Below are 24086 nucleotides of genomic sequence, written 5' to 3'. Positions count from 1 at the left end.
ACCACTGTGATATGCTCACTTCAAGTAACCAGCCTTCACAAGAACCCCCAATCTGCCATGTATACCACACAGAATTCAGACTCGCCAATGGCAGAATCCACGGATTGTTTTTCTTGCAGTAACTTTTCAGAAAACTCTCTGGTTTCTGATAATTTAACCCTTTCAGGTTAAGAGAAAAATGGACAGTTAGATAGTGCTTGTTTATTTAATCAAGGCAGCCAGCTGAAGCAAACAATTCAAGCCAAAAATTCACTTCATTTTTTGTAGGAAAGTATAGTTTTAAATTATAACTGACCCTCTGTTAGGAGAAAGGCATGGATTTCCACAGGGAAAAACTGAGCACTGAGGACAAAGTCTCGAGTTCACGAGCACTGTAATCACACATCAGGATCACAGAACTCGCATTTTAAAATCCGATATAATTTATTGCACATTATTTCACATTCTACTGCTTTGCTTACTTTTTGTTGGTTTGTGGTTACTTGCATACATCAGTAAAGTTTCAGAAAAACTATAATTGTAGAAGGACAATTATTTAATGCAGGAAGGATAAACCATTGCATTGGCGGATTGGAAGACATTTTTTAAAGTTCTTATATTATCAATTTAATTATGCATTTCTATGTAGTAATACTCATTCTATGAGTAATGTCTAACATTCTTGCCAAGAATAGTTTGAAAGGACTTTGTTAAAAGTATGTCAGCTAAATCACTATGGGTATATCACTGCTAATGGTGTCGTTCACACGTTGTGAAACATACAACTCCATATTTCATTCTGCCCCCAAATTAGGTCATTGCAAAATACCGTTATTAAAACTGCAAATTGCGGGACAAGGAGATGGAGATGAGAACAAAGCAAAAGGAAGACACCAATTCCTTTTTGGAAAGCATGATTGGGATAGGACAAAATAGAGTAGGAAAGCTGAGCCCTTTGAAACGGATACTTTTTTGTGGGGTGTGTGTTAATTCCATTTAAATATAAATGACTAATAAAACTTGGGCTAACCAGTCTGCTCTGTACTATCCCCGGGTAGCGTCTATGCTCTCTAACCTAATTGTACAGAGGTTCCCTTGTCTTCTGACTTCATACACAAACCATGATGATTACTTCAGTTTTACCTTTTCCTTTTCCCAGAAAATCTTGTTGCAGTCATAAAAAGGGAATGTTTGATGCAAAGACGCCTACTTTATAATTATTTGTGGTTATTAACAACATAGTAATTACGGAAATGCCTTTGTTGGAAGTTACCCACCAGGAGCCGCAAATCCGTGGCACACCCCCCCGGGCTGCCTGGGCTCGGAGGAAGGTCGATCCCTGCACCTTCCAGACCCAAGCCCTGGGGAGGAAAGCGAGGCCGGGCGGTCACTGTTCACTCAGACCTGAGAAAAGTCGCCAGGGTAGCCGCACCTCTTACTTTTGGTGGAAGGTTCCCCTAACTCCAGCTTTCAGGACTTGGGATGGGCGCACACATCGCGACTCTCCCTTTCGTACTGTGGGGCACTCTGCGAACACACCCCCAGTCACCTCTGCGCGCTCCCCCGGAACCCGCTCAGCCCACAGCGCACCCCAGCGGCCGAGCGGCCTCCTTCCAGCGGCGGCCACTTAGCGGCCGGAGAGCTCGCCAGTTGCCTCCGCCGCCGCCTTGGAATCTGGGGACCCGACAGACGGCGAGACCCAGCCTCCGCCCGACCCCGGCGAGGCCGCGCGGCTGCTGCGCCTGCCCCACCCGCCGCACCTGGGAGCGGTGATCACCAGGAGAGGTGGGGCGTGGCGAGCGGCTGGCCGGGCGCCGGAGCAGCTTCGCCAAAAGCCAGCCGGACCGGCGCAAGGCGGAGGGGGAGGGTCTCGGGGCAGAGGCCGGCTCCTCCGAGGGAGAGACCCCAGCTGGGGTGGAAAACGGCACAAACCAGCTGCACAGACGCTGGGCGCGGATCATGGAGCGGGCCAGCCCCGGCTCCGGGGAGTCGAAGCTGCAGCGGGACCAGGATTCCGTGGAAGCGTGGCTGGATGATCACTGGGACTTTACCTGCTCTTACTTTGTTAGGAAAGCCACCAGGTAAGAAGAGGACCCCTGGAAGACCCACCCGGGGCGCTGAGAGTGACCTGGGGGCTCATCTCTCTCCCTTACTGAATTTTCCTCTTCCTTTACCATTAAACGACCTCGGTTCCCAGGCCCTTTGCTTTTGAAGTAGGTCTTTGGTCCTGTTAGGGTGTAGACACCTCGACTTTATGGCTAGTACAGTCGAAAAGCCCAAGCGTGGGATTCGATCCAACTTGCTCAAAAAGTTCAATGCAAAAATGTACATGTGGACCCCCCCCCCACACACACACACACAGCCCGGCTGCCCCGGTATTCCCTGAGAGCAAGATTATTTACATACATCCGCGCTCACGGGCCTTCCCCCAGCCCTTCTTTAGCCTCCTAGTCCCCCTAAATCTCCTCAGCGAAACCAAAACAGTTTTGAGCCCCTTCCCTGCGGCTCCGGAAGCACCATTTCCAACTCGGTCCCAGCAGCTCCGCTCCTCCCCCGTCCCCCCTCGCCCTGGCCCTTGGCGGGCGGGGAAGTCGGGGTAGGGGCGAGACCACGAGGAGCCCAAAGGCAGCAACATGCCGGAGTCTTCCCAGAGTAAGCGCTGTCGCCTTTTGCCCCTTTCCAGTCCCTTGCTTGGCCCGGCGCTTCCTTTCACTCTCTCTTGCTCCCAAGGCGGCGCCGCTGAAAGGGCTCCGCAGAGGGGTTCGCGGCGCGCACACAAAGGGCGCTGGGGAGGCGCGGCGGGAGCCGACAGCGGGGCGCTGACGGGTCCCGCGCAGCCCCAGCCGACCCCAGAGGCCAGCTCTTCCCGGTCGAGAGCCAAGCGCCGGGCGGCCGCTGCCGAGGGCGGGGAGGAGGGTGCCTGTCCTTTGGGAGGTGGCTGCCCGGGGGGCAGTTGGGGCGCGCGTGGGAAAGGCTCCCGTAGAGTTGGGGAGGAATTGAGGTTGAAGCCGAGGAAGGAGGGGCCGGAGCAGAGAGTGGAGGCGGGCGGATGCCCTGAAGCCTGAGGAGTTGGTGAGAAGCCGCTGCGCGGGCAAAGGCTTCTACACGCGGACTCCGACTGACTCCAGGACGCGCCTCTTTGGAGAAGAGTCCCGGACCCGCCGCCGCCGCCGCCGCCGCCTCCAGGCAGCGGCCGTCGGGCAGCCGGCGCTGGCTGCCTTGGCCGCCAGGAAAGCGCACTCAGGGCGGTGATGGTGGAGCGGCCGGCCGAGGCTCGGCGCTGGGCTCCCCCCCGCCGGCGTTCGGCCTCCGCTCTGCCGGGCGCTCCCCGCCAGGGGGCGGCGCAGCGCGGAGCGAGCGGGCTGCGGCGGGCGGCGGCCCGGTGGCGGGGTCGGTAAGGGAGCAGGCTTGGAGTCACCGCCTCCCCTGGGCACGTCGTCGCCCCCCGGCGCCTCCCGGAGTCCAGAGTCTGCGGAGGCCGCGTGGTCTGCACTTCGACCTTCCTATGTTTGCTGTGTTGCCCTTTGGAGACAAAACAAGGTAGTCCCTTCAGCATCCCCCCACTTGCCACTTTACCTTGGGGGCGCGGGGCTGGGTGCTGGCTGGGGGCGCCCAGCGGGGGCGGGGGGGCAGAGGGATGCTTCATTGAAAATGGACTGTCTGATATTTTTGTCTTCCTTTATTCTCTTACGGTGTATTCCTTTGGGATTTTAGAAGGGGCTCTTTTTAAGGCAGTTTCTCCTAAACGAGTTTGTGTCGATTTCATCCCTTTCGGGGGTTTTGGACCGAGGCGATAGCTTAGGGCAAATCTTATCTCTTCTGTTTAATTACTCCGCCCTCCTTTTAAAGTCCTCTTTCCCCGCTTTGGCTGTCTTCCTTCAAAATCTGAATCTGGAGCAACCAGAGGATAAACCCTGAAAAGAAAAGTGGTTTCTTTTCAAAGGACAGTTTCCTGCGAGTTCGGGGTGAGGCACGAAGGCCATCTAGATCTGGAATTATTGATTGTTGTGGGCCCCCAGTTTTCAAAGGTCACCTGCTACTCCGAGGCCATCTGTCCCTAGTTTCCTTTCACCCTTGCACACTTCCACTTTTCTGCCCCCATTGAATGGGGAGCGGGCAGGAGAGCTGGGCTGATTTTTTTCAGTGTGTCAGGCTGTTCTTTGGAGATGTTCTGTAGGCAGATTATTAGTTGAAAGAAAAAAGTGATTTGTCTTACAAATCAACATCAGTGTCCTCTTCTTTTTTTCCTTCTCTCCCTTTAAACACAGAAACTTAGGATAGTTTGGTGATCTTTTTAAGTAGTCATACATAAGAACACTTCACTCAGAGCCTGCCAAATCTTTGAAAGTAACATTTTATTGGAAGTTAAATGGAAGGGGTTACATTTAATTTTCTTTTCACATTACCTTTTCTCCCAAGTAGCACAGGATTACAGTCCTCATTTCTCAAAGTTACACTTTTCTGTGTAAAATTCAGATCATCTGAAACTCTATATAAAGACTTTTTTAGTTACGGTTTTTATATTATAGTTGATGTTGACAATAGGCTGACCACTTTCTATGACATGTATGTGTATATATATTCTTATATATTTCTAAGAGTTTATGTTGAGTAAAACTTGGAAAACGAAAGTGTAAAATATTTAAGAGTAGTACAGGCCCTCATTAAGTATAAAGTGCTGAAAGTTGTCAGTTTAAAGAATACGATCTAAGAGCTTGTGTGTAGTCAGAGGTTCCTGTTTGGGCTTATATTTGGTGGCATTAACTAGAGATTTAAGATTGAGAGATTAGACAGTAGTTGATTATAAAAATTCCAAACTTCTAAACCCAGTGTGATTCATATGGTTGTGGTAAAAACTTATTGCAGACATTTTAACTTTATAGCTAGGATTTTTTTTTTTTTCTTTTAACTAGAAGCTGTTACTCTGCTTTTATCCTGTTTGTTACACTCTGTAAGTGTAAAATGAGTACTGTGTGTGATTCAGGACCCCATGAGACAGTTCTGTAGAAACATTTAACATGTTTTTAAATTTAAAATAAATTTGGATTCACTTAGATTGGCCATCTGTGCCGGTAAACAGGCATGTTGATGGAACTACTTCCATGCATGACATTCATGCATGCTTTTTTATCCTATTCCCAAACTGAATGATCTGTACTCAGTAGTAGTCACTGAACAGAATGAAGGTTTCTGGCATCCCTAAATTCTCATTTAAATACCCGTGAATTTTGGTTGACCTTGAAAGCAGTTCGGCTGCTATATTACATTGTTTCCTATAACTATCTTCAAATACAGAGCTAAGCACCTAGTTCAAAGCTACAAGCTTGGAGCATAGATGCTTTTTAGTAATCACAGCCTGTTTATGTGAATTTGAGTGTCAGTTGAACAATTCAGAACATAATCTATTGGCATAAAAATTAACTGGAGACTAGTAAACTACAACATATGGAAACTCCCACCCTCACCATTCTAGACAACTTTGCAGTTCTACCCGCCTGAGATACTACTGTGTTAATTAAGGGCTCTAATCTTCATGCATTTGCAAATGAAGGCTTCCGGGTGCTAATGCCACTTTAACAGCTGTTGTTATTCTTGACAGCATATTAAAATAATGTTACCTTTCATTAGTTACTAATCATTTCTGCCATTGTGGGTTATGTTTTAGATCATTTAGTATTGTAGGGGTAACGTGATTGACTTCTTATTGCTTTGTTTTGTACTAGGCAAAAGCTTGAGAATATTTGACATATAATGGAAATAGGAGTTACTAATGAGGACCAGTTTGACCGCTTGGATCAAAGTCCAGAAACCGAAGTTTTACACTTCCATGTAACTTTCTATGAGAGACTTTTTACTTGACACTGCAAAACTGTGCTGAATTAGTTGACATTCTGGGTCCTGTGTTTGAGACTTTTTTCTTTTCTCTTTTCTTTCTTTCATATTTTTTTCTTATCTCTAAAAGCTGTAACATTTTTATTGGCAAGATATTTGTATTAAAATCAGATGATGGATATAAAATAAATATTGCCATCCACTTTTTAAAAACACTGTTTCTGTAATTACATAGGAATATCGTTTTCAGTTTTCAAACAAATGATTTGTTAAGCATATTTTATTAAGCTGTCAGTAGTGTTGAAGATAATAAAACCCTGTGGTTATTGACTCAGTGTGACTTTAATATTATTTATAATATTTTTTATGATGGTAATTCTGATGCAGTAATGACCTTTTCTTTTTGTATTGTTTATAAACAGGGTTCATATGTGTATCAGATTCTTTCCTCCTAAAAGAAGCTGTAGGAGCCCTTATAATGATGTTTCTCATTGCCCTTCTATCGCTAGTGTTCTCAGGGTTTCAAATTCAGATCCGTTTTAGAGTCTGCAATGCAAGGTCATGATTCCTAACAATGTGGTAGAATTAATGCAGTGGCAATTATTCATATTTGCATATCTCAAAATAAATCTATTTGCTTAGCTAACAAAAACTTAAGTAGGCATATAGTACAATTCAGTAGCTTTTTTTCAGATCTGTGAAAATGGCTGATATTTTCATAAGATCATGTTTTCAACACCTCAAGGTGTACAATTTTTAGCATTTTGAATATGGTGTGCAACAAAATTTTCTTTTAAAGTAATTCCACGTAAATATTTAAGTATTTAAAATATCTGAAACTGACCCTCCCCCCTCTCATGTGCTCTCTCTCATTCTCTCTCTCTCAAATAAATAAATTCTTTTTTTTTTTTTAAGGTTTTTATCCATTTATTTGACAGAGAGAGACAATGAGAGAGGAAACACAAGCAGGGGGAGTGGGACAGGGAGAAGCAGGCCCCCCGCGGAGCAGGGAGCCCGATGCGGGGCTCGATCCCAAGACCCTGGGACCACGACCTGAGCTGAAGGCAGACGCCCAACGACTGAGCCACCCAGGCGCCCCAATAAATAAAATCTTTAAAAAAAAAACCCAAACCAGGTTTTGGCGTCTTCTTCCCTCAGGCCGGTCTAGTAGACCACAACTACACACGCCCAGCCGGGACCCTGCGGAGCTTGACCACCCAGAACTGGGCGACCACGCCTACCCCCTGCGCCTGCGGACAGGCCAGCTCCGAAAAGCGCCCAGAGGACCTGCAGGCCCCGCCCCACGGGGCGGGGCCTAGAGGCTCATCGCGCCTGCGCCGAGGCCCGAGGGCGTGCTGCGCCGTTACTTTTGAAACGAGTGGCGGGGAACTGCTGTGGGCGTCTCCGCCGTCGCTCTCTGCCGGGGGGAAGCGCACTCCTTCGTCTGTAGGACTGGCCATGGCGCTGCAGCTCTCCCGGGAGCAAGGCATCACCCTGCGCGGGAGCGCCGAAACCGTGGCCGAGTTCTTCTGTAAGTCCTCCTCGCGCAGGCCGGAGGGCGGGGTGAACTGAGGCCAGGCCGCCCGGTAGGCCCGTGGCTCAGCCACGGAGGCGGGGGAAGCGGTAGGGGGCGGAGGGGAGGCCGCGAGGCCGCGAGGCCGAGAATTAAGCTCTCTCTGCCCCAGCCTCCTGCCCGGCGGGAGAATCTAGGAAGAAGCGGATGCAGACGCCGCCTCCGGGCTCCTTGCTAATGGTGGAGCTTGAGGCCTAGGTGCTGCTGAGGCCTGCGGCGCGATGTAGCCCCTCCACCTGCAGCGTTGCTTTCAACTACAGAGCCAGGCCCTTTCCGCCCGCCCCCAGCCTCCGCGACTTAAGAGGGCGTAGGGCCGGGGTGGGGGCCACGTATATTTTTAACAACCCCTCGGCCCCTCTTTGATTCTGGTATTGGCGGTGATGGACTAGATTTAGGAAACGCCATTCCGGACCAGGACAGTTGTGCCTTCTGATAGAATCTGGCAGGACTTGTGAGGAGAAAAGGAGGAAAAAGAGGGAAAGGTTTGCTGAGAGCATTGCAGAGAACAGTTAATCAGTTGCTAACTGAGATGCAAAAGCCCATTTTGACACCCTCTAACCACATAATCTGAATTGGGACTTGGATTACAGTGAGTTGTAGTACTACTTTGACAGTAGATTAATGCCGTTTGGCGCTTTTCTCTTTTTTTGCCACAGAAATGCAGGTATCGTGTTCTCTCTTAATTAGAAGCAAGGTTTTAAGAATGTTTAATGCCACTTTTTACCTACTCTGCTTTCAGCAAAACACCCACAAACACGTTAAGGCATTTATGGTTTTATACCATTAATGAAACGTAGCCACATCTAAATATGTTTTATTTTCCAGAGTTACAAAGTGATAATGACTTTTCTTTAACATTCCTTTTGTTTCCAGCATTTGGCATCAACAGCATTTTATATCAGCGTGGCATATATCCATCTGAAACCTTTAATAGAGTGCAGAAATATGGACTCACCTTGCTTGTAACAACGGATCCTGAGCTCATAAAATACCTAAATAATGTGGTGGAACCGCCGAAAGGTATTTAATTGTTGCAAACCATTTTGAGTTTTGCAGGCCTTGTAGAAACCCATATTTTCTGGCATCTTGGTGGTCATTTTTCAGCTCTGTACAAAAAGGTATAAAACACTACAGCCTCAAATATAGTGATTCTTAATTGGAAGGAAGCAAATAATATATAAATTGAAAGAAAGTCCACCCTTCCCATACTGCAGTTTGAGTGGGTTGAATATTTTGATATTAGGAATCTGATATGGCTTCACAAAACTGTCTCCATCAACTTCCTTAGAAATGATTTTTGCAGTTCATGTAGCCAGATGGAACAAGTTGGAATTTTCTGTCCTTATGATGGTGTTCACTATCGGAGAAAAATCCACTGTATATTTTTAACATATATTTTCTGTAACTGCCTAGAGTTTAAAGCCATCATTACTTAAAGGAAAATAAAATTGGATCCAACCTGGAAACTAAACTTAAAGAAAAGAACTACTAAGTAATAGAGCACCCAGTAGAGTTTTATTTTTTATATATTTCCATTTGTCTTTTTTAAAATCCTGCCTTTAATCAGTAAGCCTTTTCTATCTGAACACTCACTGTTTTTCTTTAGCTCAAGAAATTACTGTATTGAATCAATACTTGTTCTCCATCTATTCCTTTTTCCCCTCATATTTTTCTCTACTTAGGATTCTCACTTCTAATTTTTCTGTTGTAGGATGTTTCTCCCTAGCTCCCCATTTGATCTTCCAAAACTAGTTCCAAAAAACACTAGTCATCATTTTTTCTTAATTCATGAGTCATATATATTTCTTTGTATCAAGTAGCTTTATTTTTAAAATTAGATTAATTGGGTTTTTTTTTTTGGATTATCTTCAGGGCTAAAAAGTAAGATTATTAGTAAGCAACTAATAATCTATATCATCTTAATTTGATGGAGAAGCAAGCCCCACCTAAGCTACTGGTTTTTGGGTTGTCTCCTTTAAGACTACACTGAGGATATTTCTTCACCTCGGATGTATGCAGACCTTCCTCTTTAATTTCTCCCTTTTATTTTAGTTAAAATGGAGGAATTGCTCTTCTTAGAGGCAAATTGTTCAATCTGAATCCCCATTCTTCTAGCCTTAAGGATTTTATCCTAGTTCTTCTCTGGTATTTTTGATTTCTTTGTTTTGATCTCTCTTCAGTTTTAAAAGAAAAAAATTTCCACCCACCCCAAATCCTTAAGTTACTACCCAATTTCTTCCTTTTCAGAGCTAAATTGAGAAAAAGTTGATATATGTCAAGAAAAAGTTGATACATACGACAGCCCGTGTCTAGCAAGTGGCTATTTTTGTACTGCCTGCAAACTAAGAATGTTTTCAGATTTTTTTTTTTTTAAGATTTTATTTATTTGAGAGAGAGAATGAGATAGAGCATGAGAGGGGGGAGGGTCAGAGGGAGAAGCAGACTCCCTGCTGAGCAGGGAGCCCGATGCGGGACTCGATCCCGGGACTCCAGGATCATGACCTGAGCCGAAGGCACTCGCTTAACCAACTGAGCCACCCAGGCGCCCTGTTTTCAGATTTTTAAAGGGCTGTTTTTTAAAGACTATGCAACAGAGACCTAGGTGGCCCACAAACCCTAAATATTACAAAATTGTTTTGTCTCTTAAAAAAAGAAAAAAAAACACTACAGATTCCTGAGTATACTATCCCAATTTCCAAGATTAATTCAGGGCTTGTCCTGAGGCCCTCTTCTCACTATAATCTCTCTCTAGGATGATCTCTGACATGTACATAGCTTCACTAACAACCTTGGTGTAGTTGACTCACAAATGTACATCCAACCCAATTCTCCTAATTGTGCTCATATATTTCGTGGCTCCGTTGATATCTTCATCTGGCTATCCCAGTGATACCTGAAAACTAAACTTAAGGCGCTCCTGGCTGGCTCAGTCAATGGAGCATGCAACTCTTGATCTCGAGATATTAAGTTCCAGCCTCATGTTGGGTGTGGAGATTACTTAAAAATAAAATCTTAAAACTTAAGCATCATCTCCCATTTGCATTCTTTTTCTCAGTGAATGGATCAGCCATCCAACTAGCGATATAAACTAGGAAGTTGGGAGCTATCTCAGTCTTTCTTCTTGCTTACTCATAAGTAGTCAATAAATCCTAACAGTTTTAACCATGAAGTCTCTTGAATCTATCTACTGATCCATCTCTACCAGCTTATCCTTCTCTAAGCCTTCATTACCTCTTGCTTGAATTGCTAATTAATTGGTGTCTCTAGATCCCCTCTTTACCTCTACTCTGCTTTCCACATCACAGCCAGAAGGATAGTTCTGAAATACAAATTTAATTACATCACACCATACTTCAAATACAGTAATGACTTCCCTGGTTCTTGAAGTGTAACTTCTTTAATTTGGCCCATATGGCCTTGCATGGTCTGACCCCTGTGTATCCTACACAAACTGACCTTGTTCATTCTCCCCTTTCTTTACTGCAGTTGTATTACCCTTCTTTCAATCCTCTGGTCAGATGCTCTTCCCTTTTCAATATTTAAGACCTGTACTCTTTTCTGTATCATTTTGCATATTTAATGATAATTTATTTGTAGAACTGAAGTTAAGTGAGAACTCCCTGAGTGAGTCCAATTTTCCTCTCTTATGCTCTCATTGCGTCACATACTGCACCTTCATAGCGTTTACCACAATTAGAATCTTATATTTATCGGTGCAGTGATTAGATTAATGGCCATCTCCTGCATCTTACTTGGATTAGGGTGTACTTCCTGTTTTCTACTCTGTCTTCAGCACTCAGTACTATATCTGGTACAAATACTGAGAATTTGAAAACAGGAGCTAGGTTATTGTGGGGCAGGTTTTCTGTACAGGTTGGCAGAGTTCCAAAATACTAGCGGTAGGAATTTGCTGAGGATAGAAAGTGAGACCTGGGAAGAGAGTTGTTTTGTAATGCAGTGAAACAAAAAAGATTCCTTGTTATGTATTGAGATTGGTTATACAAGTGTTCAGTTCAGAAACTGGTGGTTGTCATCTCAAATATTGAAAGTGGTGAGGTACTTGAAAGGTGGCAATTTGATATTGAGTGTGACAAGACTGCCAAAGATGACAGGTAAGTATGAAGTAAATTGCTTCCATTTTTACAGATCTTTTTCCAAAACTGTTTTCTTTTACTAGATGAGTTCTACTTATATTGAACTAGTTTCATATAAAGTAGTTTGTTTCTAAGTATGTTAGATGTGACCTTTAATCTCCTGTGGAGAAGGATTGGGCTCACAAATTGTGCTCACGAAAGAATTTTGCCTATCACGGACTTTTAACATAATTGCGCTTAGGCTAAATCCATAAATTTCAAACTTTAGTGTTTATGATGCTATATGTAAAGCTACCATGCTGTCCGTCCTAGGTGGGCCATTTCATGAATTGTAGAAAGGTACTTTTAACCATGAAGTATTATCCTAGACTTTCTCCCAGCTTACTGTGCAGCTCTACTGTATTTCATTTAATGCTACAAACTTCTTAGACACTCCCCCCCTTTTTTTTTTTTTTTAGGATTTTATTTATTTATTTAATAGAGCATGCGAGAGAGGGAACATAAACGGGGAGTGGGAGAGGGAGAAGCAGGCTTCCCGCCAAGCAGGGAGCCCGATGTGGGGCTCAATCCCAGGACCCGGGAATCATGATCTGAGCCAAAGGCAGTCGCTTAACTACCTGAGCCACCCAGGCGCCCCTCTTTAGACACTTATTAAACTGAAGTTTTTAGATTATCTGGATGGGAGATGCCCATCATTATATGCTAATTTCTAGCATCGTCCTAGGCATGCTTACCTGTAAACTCTGAACTATCTCTCATAATGAAATGATGGAGTTTGCTCCTGAAGCCTTTGGTCTGTTTTAGAAAATGTTTAATTATTAACGCCATACACGATTAACATCTTATTTGAGGCAATAGGAAATTAGACATTTAGGCATTACTAAAAATGCCAAAATGATTATACCGATTCAATATTTTAGATACTGCTTGTTATCTTTATTTTAAGACATGCTGAAGCTTTCCTGACTTGAAGTACTTGGCAGGTTTTCTAGTCATCTGTTATTTAATGACCTGATACTAAGAACAACCCTAAAAAATGATTGGAAGGATAAATGAAATAATAGAGATACATATTGGGCCTACTAAGTTTCTTAAGGACATATATTTATTTTCATTTAAAAAAAAAAACTCCTTTTGAATGCATTACTTATTTGATTTTGGAAGCATTTAATCAGATAAATAATCTTACCTGTGTTTCAAATAACTTGTTAAAACTTAAAATGAATTAATTGGTTTCTTTGATAGTGCACCCAGAGAAAAGTCTCAGAAAGCTATCCAAGATGAAATCCGTTCAGTGATCAGACAGATCACAGCTACGGTGACATTTCTGCCACTATTGGAAGTTTCTTGTAAGTATTATACAACTTCACACTGGCTTAAATTTGTTGTGGAAAAGACTAAGCTACTACTTTAAGAATTAACGCGCTCATTAAGTTTTTTCTTAATTATAAATGTCATGTTATATGAATGAGAAAAGTGTGATAAAGCTAAAGTAATGCTATTTGCATTTTATTTACAAGTGCTGAAAAGGAAAGCAATGAAAGTATTCTACAGTACTCACTCTTGAATATTTTGATGTAATTTCTTTCATTTTATTTTCTACACATTTCTATGTATATAATTAAGATTTATAGCTATAATTGTGTCTTTGTTTTCTTAGTTACTCCTTCATTCATCAGATATATCCTAAATACCTACTACATGCGAGATGCTGTTCTGGGCACTGGGATACAGCTGTCACAGAACCAAGGTATTATCTTTTCTATGGCTTAGATTCATGCTGTCTCATGATTAATTTTATACTTTCTGCAAATATTTTTAGTGGTTTTCTCTTTAAAAAAAAAAAAACTTGAGTTTTTCATAAAGTAAAAGGAGTACAGTGTTTTCTGTACTAAAATTTCCATTGAGGAAAAGCAATTAGTTAATATAATTGATTAGAGATCAAGGTAAACTAGCTTTTCTGACACTATAGATGGTTCAAATGTGAAAGACACAGGAAGGGTGGTTGTACTTTAGAAAAAAATAATTGTACTTTAATGATCTTATCCCCAATTTAGGTTCATTTGATCTACTGATACATACAGACAAAGATTTGGTTGTACCTGAAAAATGGGAAGAGTCGGGACCACAGTTTATTACCAATTCTGAGGAAGTCCGTCCCTTCGTTTATTTACTACTACAATCCACAAAGTAAATAGCATGGTGGCCTACAAAATTCCTGTCAATGACTGAGGATAAGATAAGGACAGTGATGTACTTATAACTCTCAGATGTGGTTTTCCTGAAACCAAGTCAACTATAGTTGATACATTTTGTTTCACTGGTTAATTTTTAGATGGGGAAACTTAACATTATACTTCTATTGAACTGTGCATAATTGTTCCATTTTTTGGTACCTGTATGACTTTATACAGGGTTGGTATAAATTATTGCACATTGTTCAGAAGGGAACTAGCAGATTACATCAACATTGTTAATGTCAATTCCTTTAAAGGTGGTAACTGTAGATGGAAAGCTTTTGCCTAAAGCTAAATGCCTTCTTAAACCTTTTGGTCAAGTACCTTGATTCGGAATATAGGTAGGGAGATATTTAAATATAAAATACAGCAAAAGAAGTCCGAATATTCAGAGTCTTTGTTTAGATCCTGAAATTATCTAATGATAATCTGTAAGTAATGAAATACTTCTCCTGTTAGGTCCTTTTGCCATTTATTTTATTTGTATATTTTCTGTATTAAAAGCATTTCCAATTATTTGATTTTAATTTATATAACTTGAACTTACAAAGCTATGTATATTGCCACTGTTTAAATTCCTGTGATACAGAACACTTAAACATTTCTTTTTATGTTTTATAAAATCAAGCTTTAAATGATGTAATAAAGTTAAGTATGTATATTTTAATTTGTCTTAACATATTTTTATATTGGTGTGGTATTAACACAGTTAAATAGTAGGATGGATTCAGTATAGCAAATAATATCTTGTACCTACCAGGGCCTAAGAATACAAACTTGAGTCAGTCTGGAGGTGCTTTCAATTTAATGGACAAGCTTTGATTATACCCCTTTAATCTTATAACTGTGGACTTAAAATAAGCATCATTGTTTGTATAAAATAATACATGTCATTTGTTAGCGTATGTTGGGCTGTAGAACTTTTCTATACTCCTAGCCTTATTGCTAGCCTAGTCTTCCTTATTTTGCCAAGGTCAGTTGAAGGCAGACTTCTAAAAAGTCTCTTCTAATCTCTGTTCTAAATCTTATCTCATTTTGTAATAATTAAGTGCTTAGTATCAGGCACTGTTCTAAGCTCTTTATATGTATTAACTCGTTAATCTTCACTATAAAGTAAAAACACATAGCCTGTATCCATTCCTTCAAAAATTACAAAGTGAACACCTGTTAACGTGCCACGTATTGGGATGAATGAAACAGGGTCCTGGCCTTTCTGAAGTTTGAGATATGAAGGAGAGGAAAGTACATGGCAAGCTTCCAAGAAGTAACTACACAGATTTATCACATATGTATTTGTCTTTGTTATTTCACCTGAATGATCTGTTTGATCCTGTTGCCTGCTTGTTAAGAATAAAGGGCAATTCTCTCACTACAAGACAAGTGTAGGTCCCCGTATTTGATGATGGGTGTAGTGAATGCTGTTGCGAAAGCCCATTCCCTTGAGAGTTGAAGCTATCTAATTTTAGAGGTCCACCCACAACTCTTGCCTGAATAAGAAAAGTAGTTATGCAGAAATGGAAATGATTTTGAATTAGGTATGGTCAAGAGTCTGGTTTTCCAACATGAGATATAGTACAAAGTGGTCACTAGTAAGATTAAAACATTTGAATTCTTGGCTGTACATAACCTTCATAACATGACACATTAGGTTGAGAAAGAAAGCAGAAATGGAAGTTCAGTAGAAATATGGAGAGAGTTGAAAATTCTGGAACTACTTTTGGGACAAAAGTTTGAAATTCTTTTCAGAAAGCAGTAACTGCTTTAGGAAACACAATGCCTCTGCTAAATGGCCGGAAATAATGTGGTTCTTCCCCCACAAAAGCTCACTGGTAGCAACTTTCTTAATATATCATTGATAATACTTAAATTTCTGTCATTTGTGTTTTTATTTACCAAATTAAATGACCCTAATATTATCACTTTTAATTTGTGATTTCTAACATTGCTAATTTCCCCCCCTTATAGATTATGTATCATTTAAGAAATACAAATACAAAGCTATGAGCTTTGTTGGTAAAGCTCAATTGGAAAAGCTTTGGCCTATGGCTCCAGCTAAACTTGTCCTGCCTTCTTTCCTCTACCTTGAAGCTCACCTTAGGAGGGAGATATTTAAACCAACAGGTTCAAGAATTGGGAATGACTGATGAGTACTGGGTGTTACATGTAGGTGATGAATCACTAAATTCTCCTGAAACTAATATTACAGTATATGTTAATTAAGTAGAATTTAAATAAAGATTTGCTAGGAAAAAAAAAAACAACAAAACGTGCGTGACTTCCATACCATGTGAAACAGAGAAGCCAAGATTCCAAGAGAGTCTGATAGGCCTCTGATAGGCCTGGCCTGGACTCTGACTCGGTTTTGCTTACCATAGGTACAGGAATGAAAACAACATGTTCCGATTGGGCCTGTCGAGGTCTGAAACAGAGCCCCAGATGGGACTGAACCACACCCGGTCTTCAGGACTCTTCTCCCAGTGTCATCAATTGGACAGGGAAGTCAAGCCTGGATGGGAATTTTACACAGAGGTATAACGATCTCATGTTTTAGTTGGCTTTCGCTTCATAGCAAACAACCATAGAATAACCGTAAGCATTTTTTTTTTTTCCTGTAAGTCTGTGGATTATCTGGGGTGCTTGTTTTATTCTCATGCAAATCTGCAGGTCACATGTTTCATTCTACCATTGAAGGGGCAATAGCTAGCCAGGACTTTTAAAGCTTAGTTTCCAAACTTTGACACTGACATTTTTGCCCACATTCCACTGATTTTGGCCAAGTCTTGTGGCTGAGCCAAACTTCAGTGGGGCAGGGAAGTATACTCCTCCCATGGAGTTGGGGAAAGGGGTATGTGAAAATGTGATGAAAGTGATAATATTATTATTAGACAGGACAGATCAGAATAGCTATAATGCCGCATTGTAACTCATTTTCCACCAGATGTCACTAATGCTGCAATATTCAAATTAAGGTGAACTTTTGACTTTAAAGGCTGTAATATTCAGCTTTTCTTACTGGAAATTAACAGTGGGATTTCTGGCTACAAAAATATAGACATCCAAGGAAGGAAATACAGCATCTGTAGTTGGCTAAGCACTTCACATGAATTATTTAATTTAATTCTCATGCTTTAGTGCACAAGTAGAATTGCGGAATCAGCGGGCGTGCAAACTGCACTACATTTTTTAGAGTTTAGATGGTCTCTTCTGTCCATGACCAAGGAAGCTCATCTGGCTCCTCAGCAAGCACATCAAAAGGAGTGTTTCTTCACCCGTTTCCTAATGGCTCTTACCTTTGACATCCTCTTAGCAATTGAGTGTCCAGAGCAAACTGGTTTTCATTTACTCCGCTTTACAAAACTCTACGTCTCTTTGGGTGCATTTGTATTTACACTTTCCTCAGATGACTTCCTGTAACTTATCCATATTGTGCAAAGAATAAATCAAGTGTGCATTTGTGAGCAGTTGTGAAACACTTTACCCACTAGTCAAAAGAATTGTTCGTTAAGTAACCTCAGTTACTCTTTAGGGAATTAATTTTTGGCTAAAGTTGTAAATAATAATTTCTTATTCTTGTTTTAATTAAATATGTGAAATTAGATTTTAAGTTATTTTGTTCAGTGTAACCGTGATAAAAACTTGTGTTGGAATAACTATGGAATAGAAATGCTGCTAAATTCCAAATTTTATGAGCTACATTTTCTAAGAACAGATCTTTAAAGATCTTTCCATTCTTCACGAACATGGCTTTGAAAGCCAGCAGTATTAACTGATGCTTATTAAAAAAAATCTAGTTGGGAAAGCTACTTAATCTTCATTAGAGTTGACAATGCTGTTCCAATCTGGCAAAAACAGTGTAGCCTTAGCAACAAAACTATTAGAAAAGGCCTAGAGAGAAAAATGTCAAGAGTTGACCCTCTGATTACACAAGTCAGTTTATGTTACCGTTTCACCTATTTTTGTGCTCTTACCATTTGATCTATTTTTATACTAGAGAAACATCATTTCATTTATTTGTATAAAGTCCATTGTCATCTGCGTTTATCTGCACCATTTTGCTATGCAAGCTTGTTTGCACAAAGGTACACATCCTATCAAAATCTTTATTGTTTTGGCATTTTATCTGTGCTGAAAAAGGCCTCTGAATATAAGCACGACCGCTCAGGCTCCACTTCCATGCAAGGGAAAGATGCCAAACCTCTTTAAAAACTATCTAGATAGGGACATGCCCAGTGGATACCTAGACATGGATGTGAATTTCTTTCTGAATGGCAGTCTCGCTGACTCACACGCATTTCCTTTAATCCTCACAACAACCCTAGGAAGGTTATTGTTGCCATTTTACACACGTAAAACCTGAGATTCAGGGAGCCTAGGTAATTTGCCCAACTTCAAACATCCAGAATCTGTCCCCAGGCCCGACCCCAAGGCCAATATTCTTTCTAGTATATCTCCTTGCTTCTCAGAGACTAGGGAACAAAGGAGGGTGCCCCTGCTCCAGTGTGCACAGACTCAGCCAAAAAGACTAGACTGCTACATGACTCTAACCCCAAGTTGGGGAAGGAGAACTCAACAGTATTTTGAGTATCAAGTTTCATTAATTTTTTAAAAAACACTTTTTCATAACAAGCGATCATTAAATGTTTATATACACACAGTATTTTGCTGTACCATAGCTGCATGCATCTTCTTCCATCAACATTTTCTTCTCTCATTCTTTCACTTGTTTTTGTAACTACATGCTGTGTTGGAATTTGAACGAGTGAGAAATAGAGGAGACAGAAGGCGATTGAGATGTATGTTATCATCCAAATCATGGGGTTCCCTAGCAAAGCTGGGTAGAGTGAGGCTTAGATCTCAAGCAGAAACAGGGTTTGCTACTACACCTCCAGAAATGAGCCGGGAATGGCCAGGCAACTGCAGGCATCCTCGCGCAAGCCCACTCCAACATGGGAGCAAGAAGCCCTGCGTCCTGAACGCCAAGGGCACAATAAGAAAGCACTTGACTCGAACTCCTATAAGTCTTAGAAAGGTCTTTTCTCTGTTGCTTGGAATGGTGTGAGAGAGACAGTGGAGAGAGGGGCCCCAGATCTCTGCCCAACAGCACCTTCTGTCATCAGGATTGGAATGGAGACCTGGAGAGTGGAGTAGCATGCATCCCTCTCGTTGAATATTTGCCAGCTTTTTAAGCTTTTTAGTGTATTACACTGTGCGTTCCACGGGCGTCCTGTGAGTTGCTTTAGGTAGCATGCTCACGGGCATTTTTTTTTTAATTTTAGTAACTATGTATTTTAATCTGTATTCAGAAAAACGTATAACATGTTCTAACACATTACCATGAGCGAAGATTCTAAAGTCCACTCTGAATGTTTAAAGAAAAACATATCAGTATTTTGTATGGATGATGCAAATGTAGACAAGGTAAGAAGGCCGCGCACACACGATGGGAGGCTGAGAACCAATGTCGTAGCCCTTTGTGCTCCAGCCTCCGAAGGGAGCCAGGGCAGCAGTCCCCTTAGCGGAGCCGCGCCTGCTCCCGCTACTGCTGCGCTCACACACGCCTGAACTCGCCTCCTCCCCACAGAGTCCTTCTGGAACTGCTGAAGGGCATCTTGCTTTCTGCCCACAAAAGACTCCGGCCCCATGAGTCCGGTAGAACGCCATGCAGCACGCTAAGCTGAAAGTTAACTCTCCGGTCCATTTCGTATCACTAATTAGGTCCAGTCATGTTGTCCAAAGTGGCTCACCAGACTTTGATGAAATGAACACAGAGACTGTATCCACACGAAAATGTCCCAAATTTGAACAATAGGACACTCTTTGTTTATGACTCCACTTCCCCCCAAACTAAATCCCCTCACAAAAGCCCATAGAAATTAAAGTCCAAGTGCCTTCATTCTCAATCGTATACAGTTGGCTCAGTGTCAGCCAGAGGCTTTTACGCAGAGCCTGGGTTCCGGTAGCTGTAGCGGTGTCCTGGGATTTCACAGGAATGGGCGTAGCTTCTTCAGCCTCTTCAAAGTTGGTTCGAACCTCGAATTAGTTCTAGTCTCCAAGGGGTCAGCAGTCACAAAAGAGACTGCATCTCCCCTATAGAAGTTGTCACAAACAGGGGCGCCTGGGTGGCTCAGTTGGTTAAGCGACTGCCTTCGGCTCAGGTCATGATCCTAGAGTCCCGGGATCGAGTCCCGCCTTGGGCTCCCTGCTCGGCAGGGAGTCTGCTTCTCCCTCTGACCCTCCCCCCTCTCATGTTCTCTCTCTCTTTCATTCTCTCTCTCAAATAAATAAATAAAATCTTTAAAAAAAAAAAAGTTGTCACAAACAAAACTGTGGTCCCCCAATTAAGTGAATAGGTAATGGCGTGGCAGGTGACTTAGTGCTCCCTCTATTGGAGACAGCGAGGACCTGGGAACTGTTGGGTTTCAGTCCCACGGCAAGCCAGCCAGAGGCACCCGCCTTGAGTCCACAGCCTGTGAGTCCGTATTCACTGAGCACACAGCGCCCAGCAACTGTTGTGCTTCCACAACGGTTTATGTTTAATATGTGTGTGTATTTCTTTGTGTTTGTTGTTGTTACTGTTTTGTTTTGGTGACTCGTGTGTAGTTATCTCCCATATATATTGCCTACTTTCAGGGAGTGACCTTTTCTTTTTTTTTTTTTTCTTTCTATTAACATATAACGTATTATTTGTTTCAGGGGTACAGATCTGTGATTCATCAGTCTTCCACAATTCACAGCACTCACCATAGCACATACCCGCCCCAATGTCTATCACCCAGCCACGTCATCCCTCCCACCCCCCCACCACTCCAGCAACCCTCAGTTTATTTCCTGAGATTGAGAGTCTCTTATGGTTTGTCTCCCTCTGGTTTCATCTTGTTTCATTTTTCTCTCCCTTCCCCTATGATCCTCTGCCTTGTTTCTCAAATTTAGAGAGTGACCCTGAGACATTATTGCCTTCTTCGAAAATTTAGATATTCTGGTTTCATTTCCTTGTGTCTCGTGTCCCATGCTTTTGGCACTTTGGTGCAAGATTGTGGTCTAGAGAAAACGTCTACTCCCAAATTCCTCCGAGTGTGTTCTCTCCAGAACAGTGGAGTGAAACACATTCTCCTCTGCCAGTGCATGAGGAATGGGGTAATGAACGTCACCCTGCTCCCTTAGCACTATGTTTAACTTACTAATATGCCACGTCTTACTTGTTCTGATAGTAGTAATTGTCATCACTCTTCCATAGACTTTTCATTCCTACCTAGGCAGGCTGAGTTGGACCTGGCTAGGAAGTAGTTGACCAGAACCAAGATTCTAAGAAAATAAAATACCACGGTCGCAGTAAGAGCCAATGAGTCAGGATTACTCTTTGTCAAGAAGGAACAGAAGGATACCAAAGTTTAGCAAGACTTTAAGAAGGTTCTAGACATCACAGATGAAAGTAGTCAAAAGTTAGTATTCCAAAGAGTGGCGCCATTTGAAAAGACAGAACACAAGCACAAACAAATAAAAAAGATTCCAAGACACTTAAATTAAGGGCAGAAACTTTTCTTTTCTCTCTTACTCCTTCCTGTCTCAGTAGGATCTGACCACTGGTGTAAGGAAAGAGACTGCAGCTGGGAAGGAAATGATGCCAAGAGCTGCAGCTGCAAAGAGGGTTTTTTTTTTTTTTTTAACTTTTATAGTGTAAAATTAATACATACACACATTTTAAAAAACAAGCAGTACAGAGTGGTACCAAATGAAAAGTAAATTCCCTGCCTGAGCCTGTTCCCCAACTCCTCATTTCCAGCTCCCTATTTTTAAATATTTTCTGTTCTGCTGGTGGTTATCACAATACCTCTGAAACCTATGTTAATGCTTTCATTTCTTGTTTTATGAACTTGAAATAGCATCTATTGAAAGATGAGAAACTTATTTCTTTTATCCATCTGCTTCTACATTTTCCAGTTACATTGTTTTGGTTTTTCTGGTTATTACCATTTTAAAGAGTATGCTTACGTCTGTATTTTGTTACATCAATTTTAGACAGTGTATCTTGATTTTTTGCTATATAAATAAATAGGTGAAAAAGATCTGTGACATTATCTCTTCCACGTCTCTGCTGCCTTAATATTCAGACTTCCATTTTTTTTATATTATCAATGTTAGTATTAGTCAGATTCTTTTACAGTTGTTGTCTTCCAAGTTTTGTTTATACGTTGATTCTACAAATTAAAATAGCATTTCCATTATTCCAATGATTAAATTACTCCTTACCGAAGGACCAAATAGCTCTACTTACTGAGAAAGAAAGGGTAATCTTATGTCATTAAAACTGAAAGATGAATGTTCCAAGTGTCAAAGTCAAGTGGGATTCCTGAAACTCAATCTTCAAGACTTTCTAGTACATTTAATTTGGTCGATGATATCTTTAATTTCCAAAAAATCTTTTTCTTTGTTCTTATTTTATAGCCACCCATTCTTTGGCTTCTTGACTCTGAAGATGTTAGTTGGTTTTGTTTTCTTAATCAGTTTTTTTTTTTTTTTTCCCTGTTCTCTTACTTGTTTTCTTTAGGATTCGACTGTTACAATATCTGTTCCACTTAGACCTCCTCATTTTTGTTTTTCACTTACTCTAAATTTTCTGGGTTTTTTCCTCCCATATATGTGAGTGATGAAAAAGGTTGACCAGTATTGATAGCATGATTTGCCACTGCAGTATTAGACCTCTTTCTTGAATGAAAAGATGGATGGCAGGTTCTGTGTACATATAAGCTAGTAGTACTGTTTTAGGGTACATTTAGATATTTTGTTCACCATGTATTTTTTGCAAATTGACTTTTTAAAATACTATATTAAAATTAAAATATCATATCTTATTTACTTAGTTTTTTGGTGCACCTCAAATTTTGTGTGCCTGGTTTCACTCACTGTAGTATCTATTTGGGCCAAGGGCCTGAAAGGTTAAATGTACTTTCCAGGTATGGTCAGTAGAGGGCAGCAAAGGGTAGTGGAGTGAGCACTCGCAGCCAAGGCCTGGGCATCCCTTTTTTCCCCTCTATAGAGATAAAAACCCATCAGTGGTAGTAGAAAGTCCAGAGTGCCAGAATCAGGAGAGAAATTACTCATAGGGATACTGATCCAGAATGGGGATCAGCTGAGGAGGCACAATTCACAGCCTGGTATCTATCTTAGCGATGTGAACCACTAGACATCAGGAGGGGAATCATTCGACTTTCCCAGTCCTGACTCCTCCTACTCCCTGCCTGTCTAAAACCTCAGATCTGGCTCCGTAAAATAACAGGAGTCTCCTGTCCATCTTGGGAGCTGATGCAAACTTCCTGACTGAGAGTTAGGACATGGTACCAGCAGTGGCTAAGTGTTCCTCAACCAGCCATTTCAGGGAGGAGAGACTGAGTGGGATAGGGGCACCATAGGCAAACACTGACAGCTGATGAAAACACTCACATATGTGTCAGTTAAATAATTTGGGAGCCAACCTAAATGGGATGTGGCTTAAAATATATTTTCTTTCCTCCTCCAGAAGGAAAACATTGTTTAGGTGAGGAAAAACTATATGACTTTGAAATTAGACAAACTTGACTCTGCAGATTATTTGGTATGTGGTTCTCAGTTACTTCACTTTATTGAGCTTCAGTTTCTCCATCTATAAAATGGAAATAATGATTCTTACCTCACAAATCTGCTGCAAGCAAATGAGATGATGTCCATAAACTGCCTGGCAAAGAACTTGGCAATTTGTAGTTACTCAATTGGCATTACTACCTGTTCTCTCTCCCTGTCTTTATTCATGGGGGGAATACCCATTATATTGTTGCTATTTTTGAATAAAAAGTCTCATTGTCTCCTGTAAGCATAACTAAATTATTTGAAGGATTAATCTGTTAGGTACCATACTAACATTTCTGCAGTATGATCTCATTTAATTCTCACAACAACCCTATGAAGCAGATGCTTTTATCATCATTTTGATTTTGCAGAGAAGGACATTGAGGCTTTAGAAGTATAACTGGTTTACCCAGTGTCATGTAGGTAGTAAATCATAAGGAAGGATTAAAACTAGGTAATTGGATTCCAGAGCTCATGCTCTCGACACTACATAATGTTTTCCAATATACACATTTAATCAAAGATTTAAAATTGTAAGGGAATAAATCAGAGCAGAAATTAAAAAATACATGGAGACAAATGAAAATGAAAACACCATGGTCCAAAAACTTTGGAATCCAGCAAAAGCTGTTCTATGAGGCAAGTTTATAGCAATCAAGGCCTACCTCAAGAAGCAAGAAAAACATTGAAGAAACAACCTAAACTTACACCTACAGAAGCTAGAAAAAGAACAAACAAAACCCAAAACCTAAAGAAGGAAGAAAATAATAA

At 41.4% G+C, this 24086-nt stretch overlaps 1 protein-coding gene across 4 annotated transcripts; it reads left to right on the top strand.

Moving 5' to 3' along the window:
- Window positions 1–1602: 1602 nt before the first annotated feature.
- LOC135363482 (mitotic spindle assembly checkpoint protein MAD2A-like) lies at window positions 1603–23346 on the top strand. 4 transcript variants are annotated; one of them, XR_010409159.1, is made up of 8 exons: window positions 1603–3519; window positions 6970–7342; window positions 8258–8404; window positions 11376–11496; window positions 12724–12827; window positions 13139–13228; window positions 16091–16244; window positions 20409–23346. XR_010409159.1 is itself a non-coding variant. In XM_064583992.1 (7 exons), exons 2-7 carry the CDS (start codon window positions 7270–7272, stop codon window positions 13670–13672), a joined length of 672 nt encoding a protein of 223 aa, XP_064440062.1. In that variant the 5' UTR covers window positions 1604–2060; window positions 6970–7269; the 3' UTR covers window positions 13673–18223. The 4 variants fall into 4 exon arrangements, 3 of the variants coding, with proteins under 3 accessions (XP_064440062.1, XP_064440063.1, XP_064440061.1); XM_064583992.1 differs by lacking the exon at window positions 20409–23346 and having other exon boundaries at window positions 1604–2060; window positions 13536–18223; XM_064583993.1 differs by lacking the exon at window positions 20409–23346 and having other exon boundaries at window positions 1604–3519; window positions 16091–18223.
- Window positions 23347–24086: the final 740 nt, after the last annotated feature.

Source organism: Mirounga angustirostris, unplaced genomic scaffold, assembly GCF_029215605.1.
Source record: "Mirounga angustirostris isolate CCGP_5_RB_7025 unplaced genomic scaffold, mMirAng1.0.hap1 SCAF_336, whole genome shotgun sequence".
Classification (NCBI taxonomy): Eukaryota; Metazoa; Chordata; class Mammalia; order Carnivora; family Phocidae; genus Mirounga; species Mirounga angustirostris.
Note: the sequence above shows the minus strand (reverse complement) of the source record. Positions and strands in the feature narration are given on the sequence as shown.

Excerpts from the sequence above, each read along its gene's own strand:
- LOC135363482 (XM_064583992.1), top strand. The coding sequence starts at position 7,270 with ATGGCGCTGCAGCTCTCCCGGGAGCAAGGCATCACCCTGCGCGGGAGC. Across the intron at positions 11,497-12,723 it reads AAGACTGCCAAAGATGACAG|TGCACCCAGAGAAAAGTCTC; the intron begins GTAAGTATGAAG and ends TTTCTTTGATAG. Across the intron at positions 13,229-13,535 it reads ACAGCTGTCACAGAACCAAG|GTTCATTTGATCTACTGATA; the intron begins GTATTATCTTTT and ends TCCCCAATTTAG.